The sequence below is a fragment of the Hemitrygon akajei genome, chromosome 10 (genome assembly GCF_048418815.1).
Source record: "Hemitrygon akajei chromosome 10, sHemAka1.3, whole genome shotgun sequence".
NCBI classification, from domain to species: domain Eukaryota; kingdom Metazoa; phylum Chordata; class Chondrichthyes; order Myliobatiformes; family Dasyatidae; genus Hemitrygon; species Hemitrygon akajei.
Window position 1 is genome coordinate 23,803,661 of NC_133133.1, and position 14,806 is coordinate 23,818,466.

Here is a 14,806-nt window from a genome sequence, read left to right on the forward strand (position 1 = left end):
TCTTTCTGCAAGTTTTTAAGAGCTCCCCAATCCTCTATCTTCCCAGTAGTTCTGGCTTCCTTGTATGCCCTCTCTTTTGCTTTTACTTTGGCTCTGACTTCACTTGTCAGCCACAGTAGTGTCCTTCTACCCTTTGAAAATTTCTTCTTATTTGGAATATATCTGTCTTGCACTTCCCTCAATTTTCCAGAAACTCCAGCCATTGCTGCTCTGCTGACCTTCCTGGAAACATCCCTTTCCAGTCAACTTCGGCCAGTTCTCCTCTCATGCTATTGTAATCTCCTTTATTCCATTGAAATACTGACACATTGGATTTTATTTTTCCCTTTCAAATTTCAATGTGAACTCAATCATATTGTGATCACTGTTCCCTAAGGGTCCCTTAACCTTAAGCTCCCTTATCACCTCCAGATCATTGCACAACACCCAATCCAGCACAACCGATCCCCTAGTGGGCTCAACAACAAGCTGTTCTAAAAAGCCATCCTTTAGACATTCTACAAATTCTCTCTCTTGAGGTCCAGTACTGACCTGGTTTTCCCAATCCACTTTCCTGTTAAAATCCCCAACGATTATCATGACATTGCCTTTCTGACACGCCTTTTCTATCTTCTGCTGTAATTTGTAATCCACATCCCGGCTGCTGTTTGGAGGCCTGTATACAACTGCCATTAGGGTCCTTTTACCCTTGCCATTTCTTAACCCAACCCATAGAGACTCTACACCTTCCAATCCTATGTCACCCCTTTCCAATGATGTAATATTATTTCTTATACAGAGAGCCACACCACCCCCTCTGCCTACTAACCTATCTTTCCGATATACCGTATATCCTTGGACGTTCAGCTCCCAATGGCATCCATCCTTTACCCAATTTTCAGAGATGGCCACAACGTCATACTTGCCAATCTGTAGCTGAATTTCAAGATCACCCATTTTATTCCTTTCTCCCACATTCCAAAGTTGTACAGCTAGGGTTAGTAAGCTGTGGACATGCTATGCGAGCACTGGAAGTATGGTGACACAGAACAAAGCATTTTTTAATATGTTTCAATATACATGTGACAAATAAAGCTAATAAAGATAATCATTGCCATAGTCGAGGCCTAGTCATTCAGCTGGCAATATTGTTTTCATGTCTGACACTAGACTTTGGAAAAAGGCATATTACATCAGACTCTGTTGTGAAGAGAAATTAACAGGCAGAAAGACTGCTGCTCAGTTGCAGGATTTCGAGCTGCAATGGTGCCTTCCAGCATTCTGTCATTAGGTGGCGCTGATATGCCTCTGTCAGATCCGCAAGTGTCAACAGCAATGGTTTTGCGAGTCTCAGCAGGAAATAATTAATTTCAGGATTTTGGAAGTCAATTATTTCTAAACAGAAGCACTGCTTTAAAGATCTGTGTGGTGTACTGGGCTAAGATATAGTCCAGTCGCCCTAAGACCTGGATTTGGATCAAATTCAGAACTGTCAGGGCTGAAGATCTCCCTCTCTTTTTCTGTCTTTATTTCTCTGCCTCGTCCCCCCTCTCGCCCTCTGCTCTCTCGCTCGCTAAGCCACTAAGGATCTTTGACATGACGGCTGGAAAGCCCAGTGAGGGACCGATAGTGCCCTTTGGCTTATCTGCTGATCCGTGATGGGCCATGATACTGGAGGTAAGGTGGGAAAGGCTCTTATCTGTGTCAGATAATGAAATACCTGCTCTGGTAACTTGTAATACGAAAGCGGAGCAAGTCTGCAAAGCGTGCAGTGTCGCATTCTCCACTAGATGGCGCACTTTCCTGTGATTGTCATCCCGTGCAAAGGTAAAGCAAATCTCTACAGTATATAATCCGTTTACAGAGCTCAGCCTCCACACAGCTACTGAGTAAAGGAAAAGGATTACATTTCCATTCCTTTCACCACAATCATCAACATTTTCCCTTCCATGAATGGGTCATGAGCACTGACTGATGGGATTCAAGTGACTTATCTTCAGTAAACGAGATTGTGTGCTCGTTCTGCTCCGGTAGCAATCTTCCATCAGAATTAGAGGTTTGTCAGCTCAAGTGCCGTTCCAGAATTAGTAATCCCGACCGTTCTGAAATGCTGCACTAAGGGGGTGCTCAGGTAGGAACTGCTGTGATCTCTGTCTCAGAGGCCAATGTCAGGCTGTCTATGAGGAGAGTGCAAGGCGGCAAGACCCAATGGAGGACCTGGTAGGCTCTGAAAACCTATCCCAACCAACTGGTGGGAGTATTGAAGGACATTTTTAACCTCTTACTGTTATGGTTGGAAGTTCCCACCTGCTTCAAAAAGGCAACAATTATATCAGTGCCCAAGAAGAGTAGTGTGAGCTTGAAATGCTTTGAGAGGTTGGTCATGACTCGACTGAACTCCTGCCTCAGCAAGAACCTGGACCCATTGCAATTTGCTTATTGCAACAATAGGTCTACAGCAGACGCAATCTCAATAGCTCTTCAGAAAGCCTTAGATCACCTGGATAATTCAAACACCTATGTCAGGATGCTGTTCATGAATACAGCTCTGCACTTACCCCATCATTCCCACAGTCCTGACCAATAAACTACAGAAGCTGGGCCTCTGTACCACTCTCTGCAATTGGATCCTCGACTTCCTAACCGGAAGACCACAATATGTGTGGATTGGTGATAATATCTCCTCCTCGCTGATGATCAACATTGGAGCACCTCGGTGGTGTGTGGTTAGCCCACTACTTTACTCTCTATAACCATGACTGTGTGGCTCAACTACCATCTATAAATTTGCTGATGATACAACCATTGTTGGTAGAATCTCAGATGGAGATAAGAGGGTGTACAGGAGTGAGATATACCAGCTAATTGAGTGGTGTCTCATTAACAACTTTGCACTCGATGTCAGTAAGATGAAAAAGCTGATTGTGGACTTCAGGAAGGATAGGATGAGGGAACACAAACCAATCCTCATAGAGGGATCAGAAGTGGCGAGATTGAGCCATTCCAAGTTCCTTGGTGTCAAAGTCTCTGAGAATCTAACCTGGTCCCAGCATATCAATCCAGCTATAAAGAAGGCAAAACAATGTCTATATTTCATTAGGAGTTTGAAGAGATTTGGTTTGTCAACTAAAATATTCAGGAACTTCTACAAATGTACCGTGGAGAGCATTCTGATTGGCTGCATCGCCATCTGGTATGGGAGGGTGGGGGGGTGGCTACTGCACAGGACCAAAGTAAGTTGCAGTAACCTGTGCAATTACCAGCTCAAACTTGGTTACTAACCTCTGCAGCATCCAAGACATCTCCAAGGAGTGGTGCCTCAGAAAAATGGTTTCCGTCATCGAGGGCCCCCAGCACCCAAGACATGCCCTATTCTCTCAGGTAGGAGGTACAGAAGCCTGAAGGCACACACTCAGCGATTCAGAAGCAGCTTCTTCCCTTCTGCCATCTGATTCCTGAATGGACATTTTTTTAAATTTCTGTTTTTGTACTACTTATCTTAGTTTAACTATTTAATATACATGTATATTGTTAATGTAACAGTTTTTCTCTATATTTATCATGTAATGCATTGAACTGCTGCTGCAAAGTGAACAAATTTCACGACATATTCCAGTGATATTAAACCTGATTCTGAATACTTCCCTAGAATATGAGTTATTAATCTTAGAACATGGGGGGGGGGGCTTCCAGGTTTGTTTTAAAGAATAAAGGTGGAGATGCCTTGTGCAGGAAGGCACAGAGTCGACTGTACTTCCTAAGAAGGTTGGCGTCATTCAATGTCTGTAGTGAGATGCTGAAGATGTTCTATAGGTCAGTTGTGGAGAGCGCCCTCTTCTTTGTGGTGGCGTGTTGGGGAGGAAGCATTAAGAAGAGGGACGCCTCACGTCTTAATAAGCTGGTAAGGAAGGCGGGCTCTGTCGTGGGCAAAGTACTGGAGAGTTTAACATCGGTAGCTGAGCGAAGGGCGCTGAGTAGGCTACGGTCAATTATGGATAACTCTGAACATCCTCTACATAGCACCATCCAGAGACAGAGAAGCAGTTTCAGCGACAGGTTACTATCGATGCAATGCTCCTCAGACAGGATGAAGAGGTCAATACTCCCCAATGCCATTAGGCTTTACAATTCTACCGCCAGGACTTAAGAACTTTTTAAAAGCTATTATTAATGCTTTTTGAGATAGTGATTTAGATGCATATCATATTTTTTACTGAGTTAAGTATTGTATGTAATTAGTTTTGCTACAACAAGTGTATGGGACATTGGAAAAAAGTTGAATTTCCCCATGGGGATGAATAAAGTATCTATCTATCTATCTATCTATCTATCTACTATCTGTAGTGTCTTAGCCAGTTTTCAATCCACAATAGTAAAAAGGATTATCTGGTCAAAATCACAAAACTGAGAGATTTTGTTGGACACATTGACAGTTGCAACTCTTCGAATACTGGCAGAAGAAAAGGGCGAATACAGGACTGAAGGAGTTGTATTTGAATGTGCGCGGTATATGGAATAAGGTAAATTAACTTGCTGCACAGTTACAGATTGGCATGTATGATGTCATAGGCATCACTAAATCATGGCTGAAAGATTATAGCTGAGAGCTAAATGTCCAAGAATACCCACTGTATCAAAAGGACAGGCAGGAAGGCCAAGGGGGTGGCATTGCGCTGTTGGTAAAAAAAAAATGAAATCAAATAATTATAAAGAGGTGATATAGAGTCACCTCTTTGTCGGTAGAGCAAGGGAACTGCAAGGTTAAAAAGCTGCTGATGGGAATAATATATAGACCCCAAAAAGTTGTAAAGATGTCTAGAAAATGCATGCCGAAAAGGCAATGTTACAATTGTTATGGGGGATTTCAATATGGAGGTGGATAGGGAAAATCAGGTTGGTGCTGGTTTCCAAGGGGGGCATTTCAAGAATGCCAACGAGATGGCTTTTAGAGCAGCTCGTGGTTGAGCCGACTTAGGGGATCAGCTATTCTGGATTAGGTGTTATGCAACGAACCTAAATTGATTAGAGACCTTGAGGTAAAAGAACCCTTCGGGGAAAGTGACTATAATATTGAATTCACTCTGAAATTCAAGAAGGAGAAGCTAAAGTCAGATGTATCAGTATTACAGTGGAGTAAAGGGAATTACAGAGGAATGAGAGAGGAGTTGGCCCGAATTGATTAAAAAAGGAACATTGGCGGGAATGAAGGCAGATCAGCAATGGCTGGATTTTCTGGAAGCAATTCGGAAGGCACAGGACATATACATCCCAAAGAGGAAGAAGTATTCTAAATGCAAGATGACACAGCCGTGGCTAACAAGAGAAGTCAAAGCTAACATAAAAGCCAAAAAGAGGGCATATAATATAGTAAAAATTAGTGGAAAGTTAGAGAATTGGGAAGTTTTTAAAAGCCAACAGAAGGCAACTAGTAAGTCATTAAGAAGATAAAGATTGAATACAAAAGTAATATTATTTAAGCAATAATATTTAAGAGGATACCAAAAGTTTCTTCAGATATATGAAGGGTAAAAGGGAGGTGAGAGTGGATATCAGACTACTGGAAAATCATGCTGGAGAGGTAGTAATGGGGATAAGGAAATGTCAGTCATACTGAGTAAGTATTTTACATCAGTCTTCTCTGTGGAAGACACTAGCAGTATGGTGGAAGTTCCAGGTGTCAGGGGTCATGAAGTGTGTGAAGTTTCCATTACTAGAGAGGAAGTTCTTGGGAACATGAAAGATATGAAAGTAGAAAGGTCACCTGGACCAGATGGCATACTTCCCAGTGTTCTGAAAGAGCTGGCTGAAATGATTGTGGAGACATTAATAATGATCTTTCAAGAATCTCTAGGTTCTAGAATAGTTCCAGAAGACTGGGAATTGCGAATGTCACTCCACTCTTCTAAAAGGGTGAAAGGCAGAAGAAAGAAAATTATAGGCCAATTAGTTTGGCCTCAGTGGTTGGTAAGACGTTGGAGTCAATTCCTAAGGATGTGATGCCTCACCTCGAGTATTGTGAGCTGGTTTCGGCTCCCTATCTTAGAAGGGATGCGCTGAAACTGGAGAGGGTCCAGAGATTCACAAAAATGATTACAGGATTGAATGGCTTGTCATATGAAGAGCATTTGATGGCTCTGGGCCTGTATTCACTAGAATTCAGAAGAATGAGGGGTGACCTCATTGAAACCTATTGAATGGTGATGAGGAAAGAATGTTTCCTATAGTGGGAGAGTCTAAGACTAGAGGACACAGCCTCAGAATAGAGGGGTGCCCTTTTAGAATGGAGAGGAAGAATTTCATTAGCCAGAGAGTGATGAATCTGTGGAATTCATTGCCACAGGCAGCTGTGGAGACCAAGTCTTTATGCATATTTAAGGCAAGAGATTGATAGATTCTTGATTTGTCAAGGCATAAAGGGATAAATGGAGAAGGCAGGATATTGGGGTTGAGAGGGAAAATTGATCAGCCATGATGAAATGGTGAATCAGACTTGATGGGCCAAATGGCCTAATTCTGCTCCTATATCTTATGGTTTTATGATCTTATAATAAGACCTCAAAATTACTTCCTTTGTTGAGTGAGTGCATCTATTGGCTGGCATTCCTTAGAAATAAACCTTTGTATTATCTGTAATCATCATCATCATTATGGGCCATGCCATATTGGTGACCATGATTGTTCTTGTCAAAATCTTCTACAGAAGTGGTTTGCTATTGCTTTCTTTTGGGCAGTGTCTTGACAGGATGGGTAACCCCAGCCATTAGCCAGCCGGTGGTGCAGTGGCATCAGCACCAAACTTCGAGGCCAGTGGCCCCGGATTGAAACCCAGCCAACCTTCCACCTGTGCTGGGTTGAGCGTTGAGCTAGCAACTCAGTCTCGTAAAAAAAAGACAAATGCCAAGGAAATGGCCAAAAATGCTGCCTGATGCACCACTTGATGCGAAAAGGAGCAAAAAATAAACAGCTATTATCAATACTCCTCAGAGATTGTCCTTTCAGTGGTGGCATAACCAGGACTTGTCATACGCACCAGCTGCTCTTACAACCTGCTCCTGTGGCTTCACGTGATCCTGACTGGGGGGGTTAAGCAGGTGTGATACCTTGCCCAGGGGTGACCTGCTGGCTAGCTGAAGGAAGGAGCCTTACATTCCCTTTGGCAGAGACGTATGTCCAACCCACCACCCAAGCTTTAATTATTTTTCACGTGCATCGAAACGGGCAACGAAATTTCGATGTTTTGCTTCAACGACCAACGCAGTCCGTGGATGTGCTGGGGGCAGCACACAAGTGTCGCCATCTTCCAGTGCCAGTGCAGCATGCCCACAACTTACTGCACGTCTTTGAAATGTCGGGGGGGAAAAAAACTTGGGAGTTGTAAAATTAGAACAAGAAGATATGCTCAGCGTGTCAAGCTAGCTGGACATGTCCTTCATTCACAGAAGGAGAAAAAAAGAAAAGAAGGGGAGAAAGTTAACAGAAGTAAGGGGTACGTTGAATCATGAGTGGTACCCTTTGTACTGGAAAAAACAAACAGAAATTGGGTGACCACTTAATTGTTGATTGAGATCAGCTGGCGTGAGTGTGCTGTGATCCAGTGAGAAGTGAATGGAGCTCAATTATTGGTCTTGCTTGAGAAGCTTGTTGATTAAAAAGAGTCACCTGTAAATTTGGTGCAGGTTCTGTAACAAATTGCCACCATGTGAGTGAAAAATGGGAGAACAAGGGGCTACACCCAAAACAGTATCCAGAATAATTTAAAGCTTTGTGGTTATCTCAATCTATTGCTGCACCAAAATAATTACAGAATAAGCATCATCACAATGACATTTGTGGCAAATTGAGTAAGTTTAGAGTAAAAAAAATCCCAACAAAATCTGTGTTCCTCAAACTGAATACTTATGATTTAGAACATAGAACAGTACAGCACAGAAAAAGGCCATTCAGCTCACAACGTCGTGACAAGCCAATTAGATTAGTCATCAAATGGCTTACTAAACTAATCTCTTCTGCCTACACCCAGTGTCCATATCCTGCCATTTTCTTTACATTCATGTGCCTGTCGAAGCATCTCTTGGAAGTCCCTAGTGTATTTGCCTCCACCACCCCAGGAAGCCCTGGTAAAAAAGATAATGCCTGTCTATTCTATCTGTACCTCTCATATTCTAATATGCCTCTATCAAATCTTCCTTTGGACTCCGACACTGTAGGAAAAACAGCCATAACTTGTCCAACTTCTCGTTATAGCACATGCCCTGTAATCCAGGCTGCATTCTGGTAAATCTCTTCTGCTTCCTCAGCAAAGCCTCAACATCCTTCCTATAATGAGGCAACCAGAACTGAATACAATACCGCAGATGTTGCCAAGCTAGAGTTTTATAAAGCTGCAACATAACTTCCTGACTTTTGAACTCAGTGTCCTTGACTAATAAAGACAAGCATTCCATAAGCCTTCTTAACTATCACATCAACCTGTATAGCCACTTTCTGGGACTATTTTAAACCATCGATCGAAACCTTGACATAATGATAATCATTCTTTCAGTAAGCAGGTTTATGACGTTGAGAAGCTGGCCCTGTGAGGAGTTAATGTTCAATAACTGCTCTGTGTTTCATTGCAGGCTTGTCATGGGTGCAAATCGATATCCAATTGTGACTGCAGCGGTGTGAAGGGTGAAAAGGTACATTTCCAAAGCTCTTCTGCTCCGCAAAGATCTTGGACACAATTCCTCATGAAGGATCCCTGCTGCAGCTCTGATCTTGGAGAGGAATCGTCAAATAAAACCAGGGACAGATAAAACCAAATAGGAGTGGAAAGCCTATCGGGCACCAGCAGGACAAGCTATACCCCACTGGTTCTATGAAACATATTAGTCTTGCAAGGTTCTTGTAATGGGGTGACCAGAGTTGCACACAATGAGGTCCCTGAAAGATTGAAAATGGTCTTGGATTTTAAAAAAAGGTCTAATGAAAGCAATGCCAAATTAAACCAAAAGGAAATGCAAAGCCTATTGGGCATCAGCATGACAAATTATATTGAACTGATGCTCTGAGGGGCATTAGTGGTTCAAGATTAGAACTACTTGTACCTATCCACACTCAGTGGCCACTTTATTAGGTACACCAGTAGCTCTGCTTGATAATGCAAATATCTCATCAGTCAATCATGTAGCAGCAGCTCAATGCATTAAAGCATGCAGACATAGTAAAGAGGCTCAGTTGTTCAGAGTAAGCATCAGAATTGGGAAGAAATATGATCTAAATGACTTTGACTGTGGAATGATTGTTGGTGCCAGATGGGGTGGTGTGAGTATCTCAGAAACTGCTGATTTCATGGGATTTTACACACAGTAGTGTCTAGAGTTTACAGAGAACGGTGAGAAAAATAAACATCCAGTGAGCAGCTGTTCTGTTGTCAAAAATGCCTTATTACTGAGTGAGGTCAGAGGAGAATGGCCAGACTTGTTCAAGCTGTCAGGAAGGTGACAGTAACTTTGATAACCACCAGTACAACAGCAGAATGCAGAAGGGCATCTCTGATGCAAAATAAGTCTGACCTTGAAGTGGATGGGCTACAGCAGCAGAAAACACGGAACATACACTGACTGCCCACTTTATTAGGTAGAGGAGATACATCATTAAGTGGGCACTGAGTGTCTATTGACAGGATTAATTTGTCTTCTGCCCCTACACAGTTCACTGATTAATCTCAATTGCCTTTTGGAAAGAGAGCTGTCAGCAGGCTGATGTTGTGAGGTCTTGTTATTTCCCAAAAGCAGACAAAGATGTGTTTTTTTTGTAATTCATATTTTTATTATTATTTATTCTTATTTTACAAAACAGCACAGCATATCATGGAGCAGATACAGTACAGCATATTTACACAGCCATCCCATGACAGGGGTGAACTATGTAACAATCTCAAAGCAGTATGGCAGAAGGATCTTGGAAGCGATATTGAAGATAATGAGTGGTCAAATATTTTATCAAATGTGGGTAGACATATTAGGGAAGCGAGAGGGAAACTTAATCAGTGTAAGATAGTACACGGATATTATTGGACACCAACCAGACTCTACAAAATGGGGATTGTTGATAATAATTTATGTTGGAAATATAGTAATGAGGTGGGTACATATTTTCACATGATTTGGGAGTGTTCCATGGTTCGTCCACTTTGGTGTAAAGTTCTTGATTTGTTGGGGAATTGGTCAGGTCCTACACTGCCCTTGTGCCTACGGCTTTGTCTCTTGGGTGAGAGGATAATGATACCTAATGTAAACAATGACAAATTTACTATTTTAAAGGTGGGTCTCATCACAGCTGCAAGAATTATATTGCAAAACTGGAAAAAACCCAGATGTCCCACTGTGAGGGAATGGACTGAGGAAGTGGTTAAGATTTCATCATATGAACACATGTTGGGAAGAATTAACAGTGAGGGAAAAGTGCAACACGCATGGGATCAATTTTGACAAAGATGTTTTTAAATCTACCTGAAGAGAAGGAGTGAGATTTCCAGGATATAAGACCAAAAGATATAGGAACAAAATTGAGCAATTCAGCCCATCATGTCCGCTCCACCATTCCATCATGACTAATTTATTATCCCTCTCAACCCAGTTCTCCTGCCTTCTCTCCATAACCTTTGACGCACTGGCTAAAGAAGAACTATCAACCTCTGCTTTAAATATACCCGATGACTTGGGCCTCCACAGCCAGCTCTGGCAATGAATCCCACAGATTCGTCACCCTCTGGCTAAATAAATTCCTCCTCATCTCTGTTCTAAATGGACATCTAAGGTCAGACAATCAGAGAGAATTTCACAATTCCTCCTCCTGCACTCTGTTCCTTTGCACAAAACCACACCAGGTCCTGTGTTCTATCGCCCGTGGTGTTAAAGTTCAAATTTCAAATGAATTGAGACACCAAGCTTCCAGCTGCAAGTCTCAATGTGATGTGCCTTTACATTGCTCTTTCTCCCCCCGAATCCCTGCTTGGTAGAGCTTTGCTGAGATATGATTTCAGTTGCTTGGAGAAATTCTGATTAAGATAGTGAACAGTATTTGTAATGGAATTGGTCTTTTGTGTTTCAGAGTTCATTATGAAGCAAGTGTCTTGAACTTTGTGCTTAAGGTATTTGTTTTAATGGCTGTACAGGGTGCGAGAGGCCTGCCTGGACTAGAAGGTCATATAGGCTTGCCTGGTTTCCCAGGTCCTGAGGGGCCGCCTGGAGCAAGAGGGATAAAGGTAAGAAAGAATGTTGTTACCTCATCAGCTTGGTGATCAGGAGCACCCAATTCCAATGCCTGAAAAGAAAACTCATATCTTCAAATGAAGCCAGTTTTAGAAATGCAGTCTGATTTACTCAGTCTGTGTGAGTATTTCATACAAGTCATGCAAAGTGCTGGAGGAACCCAGCAGGTCAGGCAGCATCTGTGGAGAGGAATAAACAGTTGCTGTTTCAAACTGGGATGTCTGATGAATATTAACTGTTTATTCCTCTCCAGAGATGCTGCCTGACCTGCTGAGTACCTCCAGCACTTTATATACGCACACATATATATACAAACTTTGTATATAAACACGCATATACAAACAGTCCCCGGGTTACGAACGAGTTCTGTTCCTGAGTCCGTCTTTAAGTCGGATTTTTACGTAAGTCGGAACAGGTACATCCGGTATTATTTAGCGTCAGTTAGTCAAACGTTTGTCTTAGTTTATAGTATATATTTTACCTTTCTATGCATATAAAACACTTAAGGAACGTACGTATTCCAATAATTAAACCACTGCGTTGCTTAGTAATAATTGTAGCTTTCATCGGGTAGGGCCTTCACACTTTCATTATTCTCACTTTATCCTTTAAAATTGTTCCGATCGTTGACCAGCTGTAGCCTAACGCTTTTCCAATGACCGATGGCGTTTCACCTCTTTCCGATCGCTTCATTTTTCCATTTCATTTTCAGTCACGATCGTTTTCCGTCAACGGAACAGAAAACTGCAGATTCAGCAGCAGCCGCAGGTCCTCTGCTCCCCCAGGTCCTAAAATCCACCCGCACTGAGACAGGTTAAATGGGACAAGATGGTGCTGACTGGAAAAAGTGGGGGAGGGTTAGGGTGAATCTTGCTAAGAAGTATTTAAGCCAAATACAAAGTTACACACTCAACACAGTGTTAACGGCAACAACTTAAAATGACAGATGGTGTTCTCCTCCCTCCATTCGTAAATACGAGTTGTTCGTAACTCAGGGACTGCCTGTGTTTGAATGTATGCATATATATGTGTGTGTATGTATATGTGAGTGAATGTATAAGTGTGCCACATGTCCCAAATCCTCCCCGTAGCGCTCCAGCCTCGCCATTCCCAACACCCTTTGCTCCCACCAGATTTACAAACTTACTCTCTGCTCCACATTGACAACACAGTACTGTGCAAATGTCTTAAGCACTCTAGTTACACTATATATATATATGAGCCTAAGACTTTTGCACATTACTGTATTTCATACAGTAAATTGTGATCTCGGAGATGCTGCCTGCGAGGGCAATGGATACAGATTTAATGACTTTAGAAACAGGCAAGAGTAAGCACTGGAGGGGGTGAAAAGTTTTCATAGAGCAAGGGAGGTGCAGGAAATGCTTGCATCCGAATAAAAAATAAATACATTTTTAAAAGAAAAGTACCAAAGAGTCTGCAACCTGTTCGGGCTGAAGACATCTGGAGAGAAAATCTTGTGACTTCTTTTTGATATATTTCATCTCTTCGACATATGCCAAGCTCTCGTTCTTGTCATTATTTCTTTTCCTCCAAGCAGCCCTCTGGGACCTTGCATTGCAGTCTGAAGCGGGGTACCAAGGGTTACAGTCTGCTAGATCAGCCCTCATGCACCCTCCATAAGTCTGCATCCTTTCCAGAGCATTTGTCACTGAATGGTGACAAGGAAGATGTCCCACATTTACTTTAGGGATACTCATCCATTAGGAATATCCTAATGAGGATGAGATCAGTTAACCTGCACAGAATAGGAGATCATACCTTAGACTGTTTAGCTGAGCAGATGAACATTAGTGTCCTTACCACCTATGCACATCTGCTGGGACAAACAATCTAAGGAGTGATTACCAATTGGGAATCACCTGACTCTGAAGCTAAAAACTTGGAGTTTCAGAGAAAGTAAGCGGACACAAATTTCTAAGTGGGCTTCTCCTGTCCATCCACCTAAGCTATAGATTTCAATGTAAGGCTGAGTTAGGTTTTTGGATTATAAGGGGATCAAACGTTTTGGGGATCAGATATAAAAATTATCGAATGGGGACAGCAGTCTTGTGGGTAATATTGCCTGCTGTTGGTTCCTATATTTTGTATTGTCACCCTCAGGCTCGGCCAGCATGTGTTTGTCTAGGGGAAGACAATTTCTGGCCCGGCCAAACTGAGAACTCTTGTTTGTGTGGATGCAGCATGGTTTGTTGCCCAGATACAAATCTGCACCGCAAAATATCAGACAGTACACCGTATGCAATTGAATGATTGAACTTTATAAATCTTCATCTGACTATAGGGTTAGTAAAGAAAATAAAAAGGGCCCATTTTAAGGAGAAAGTCAAAAGTGCATGTTGGAGCTCACTGATACGGCCATTCATCAACCATCGATCTCCTTCAAGTGTCACTGACCTTCAGACACTCGCTCCCGGTCCACTCCGTCCGGTGGTCTACCTGCTCTCACCACATGCGTCTTCCTTCTTCCTCTCACCGACGAAAGACTGCAAAAATCTCTCTTCCAGACCCACAAGAAAGAACATTCCTCTCGTTGGATAACCCTGCTATCTCCCATTATCTCTAGTCTGAACCCAAACATTGCTGCTGCAGAGAAACCATTACATTAGCAGGGAAACATTACAGAGAGGCCATTACATTAGCAGTGAAACCTTACAGCACGTTACAGTATTAAAACATTGATATGTCCAAACGTGGATTACAGTCCGTACTTTCTCCTCTCTTCCCAGGGTGAGACTGGACCACCTGGGTTTCCAGGCCCAAAAGGAATACGAGTAAGTGACCTCAGGAGTGACAGAGGAATGCACTGACTGGTGTGAGTTTAAACGTGCGGGATAGCTACAGTCGGGGTTCAGAGGATCTAGAGCGGATACAATTCCAGCGTCCAATAGTATTGTAAGGCTATACACCCAGTATGATGAACAGCCGATTACATACCACCTACCTTGTGTTGCCTCATTCAACTATTCCAAACCCAGTGTAGCGTTGATATGGAAGTACTCTGAACCCACTGCAGCTGTTTGTCCTAATGAAGTGGGATAACCCATTTGCAGATAAATCCTTGGCATGTTGCTCACAGTTTGGATAAATTGTGCATGCACCACGTCTTCTTCGCGCACGTGTCTGTTTTCTGGAATTTTGTCAATTAGATGTGACTGTGCAAGATTATGACCTGGTGATGGGCTGTTGAGGATGCCCCCTTTGCTCCACATGACCCCGCCCTGCGTGACTCAGTTATGTTAATGAGTCAAAGGAAATGACTGTTGAGTACAGGGGAAATGCGATGGTAAAGGGAACAAGAGTTTAGACAGTACAGCTGGGTGTTGGTGTTGTTGAGAAAGCAACCCTCTTTCACTCACCCTTTAGGGTGTGAACAGGATGATGTAGCAAGACAGATAACAGTTGTCTGACACACAATGTAGATCCTGGCATGGGCACAGTTTGTAGAACTCTGATGTGCATGGAATATTTGGCCAAGTCCATCTCGTCTCTGGGTTGGTGTTCACCGTTCTAGTAAATGGGTTGGTGTTCACCTAGATATCCCTACCTTG

At 42.6% G+C, this 14,806-nt stretch overlaps 1 protein-coding gene across 1 annotated transcript in view; it reads left to right on the forward strand.

Annotated features, from left to right (window-relative positions):
• The window catches only part of col4a5 (collagen, type IV, alpha 5 (Alport syndrome)), a 291,046-nt gene that overhangs the window by 102,164 nt on the left and 174,076 nt on the right, over nucleotides 1-14,806 (forward strand). The window contains exons 2-4 of the mRNA XM_073057907.1: nucleotides 8,598-8,657; nucleotides 11,138-11,227; nucleotides 13,985-14,029. Coding sequence (XP_072914008.1) covers nucleotides 8,598-8,657; nucleotides 11,138-11,227; nucleotides 13,985-14,029 — 195 coding nt within the window. The remainder of the gene's footprint in view (nucleotides 1-8,597; nucleotides 8,658-11,137; nucleotides 11,228-13,984; nucleotides 14,030-14,806) is intronic.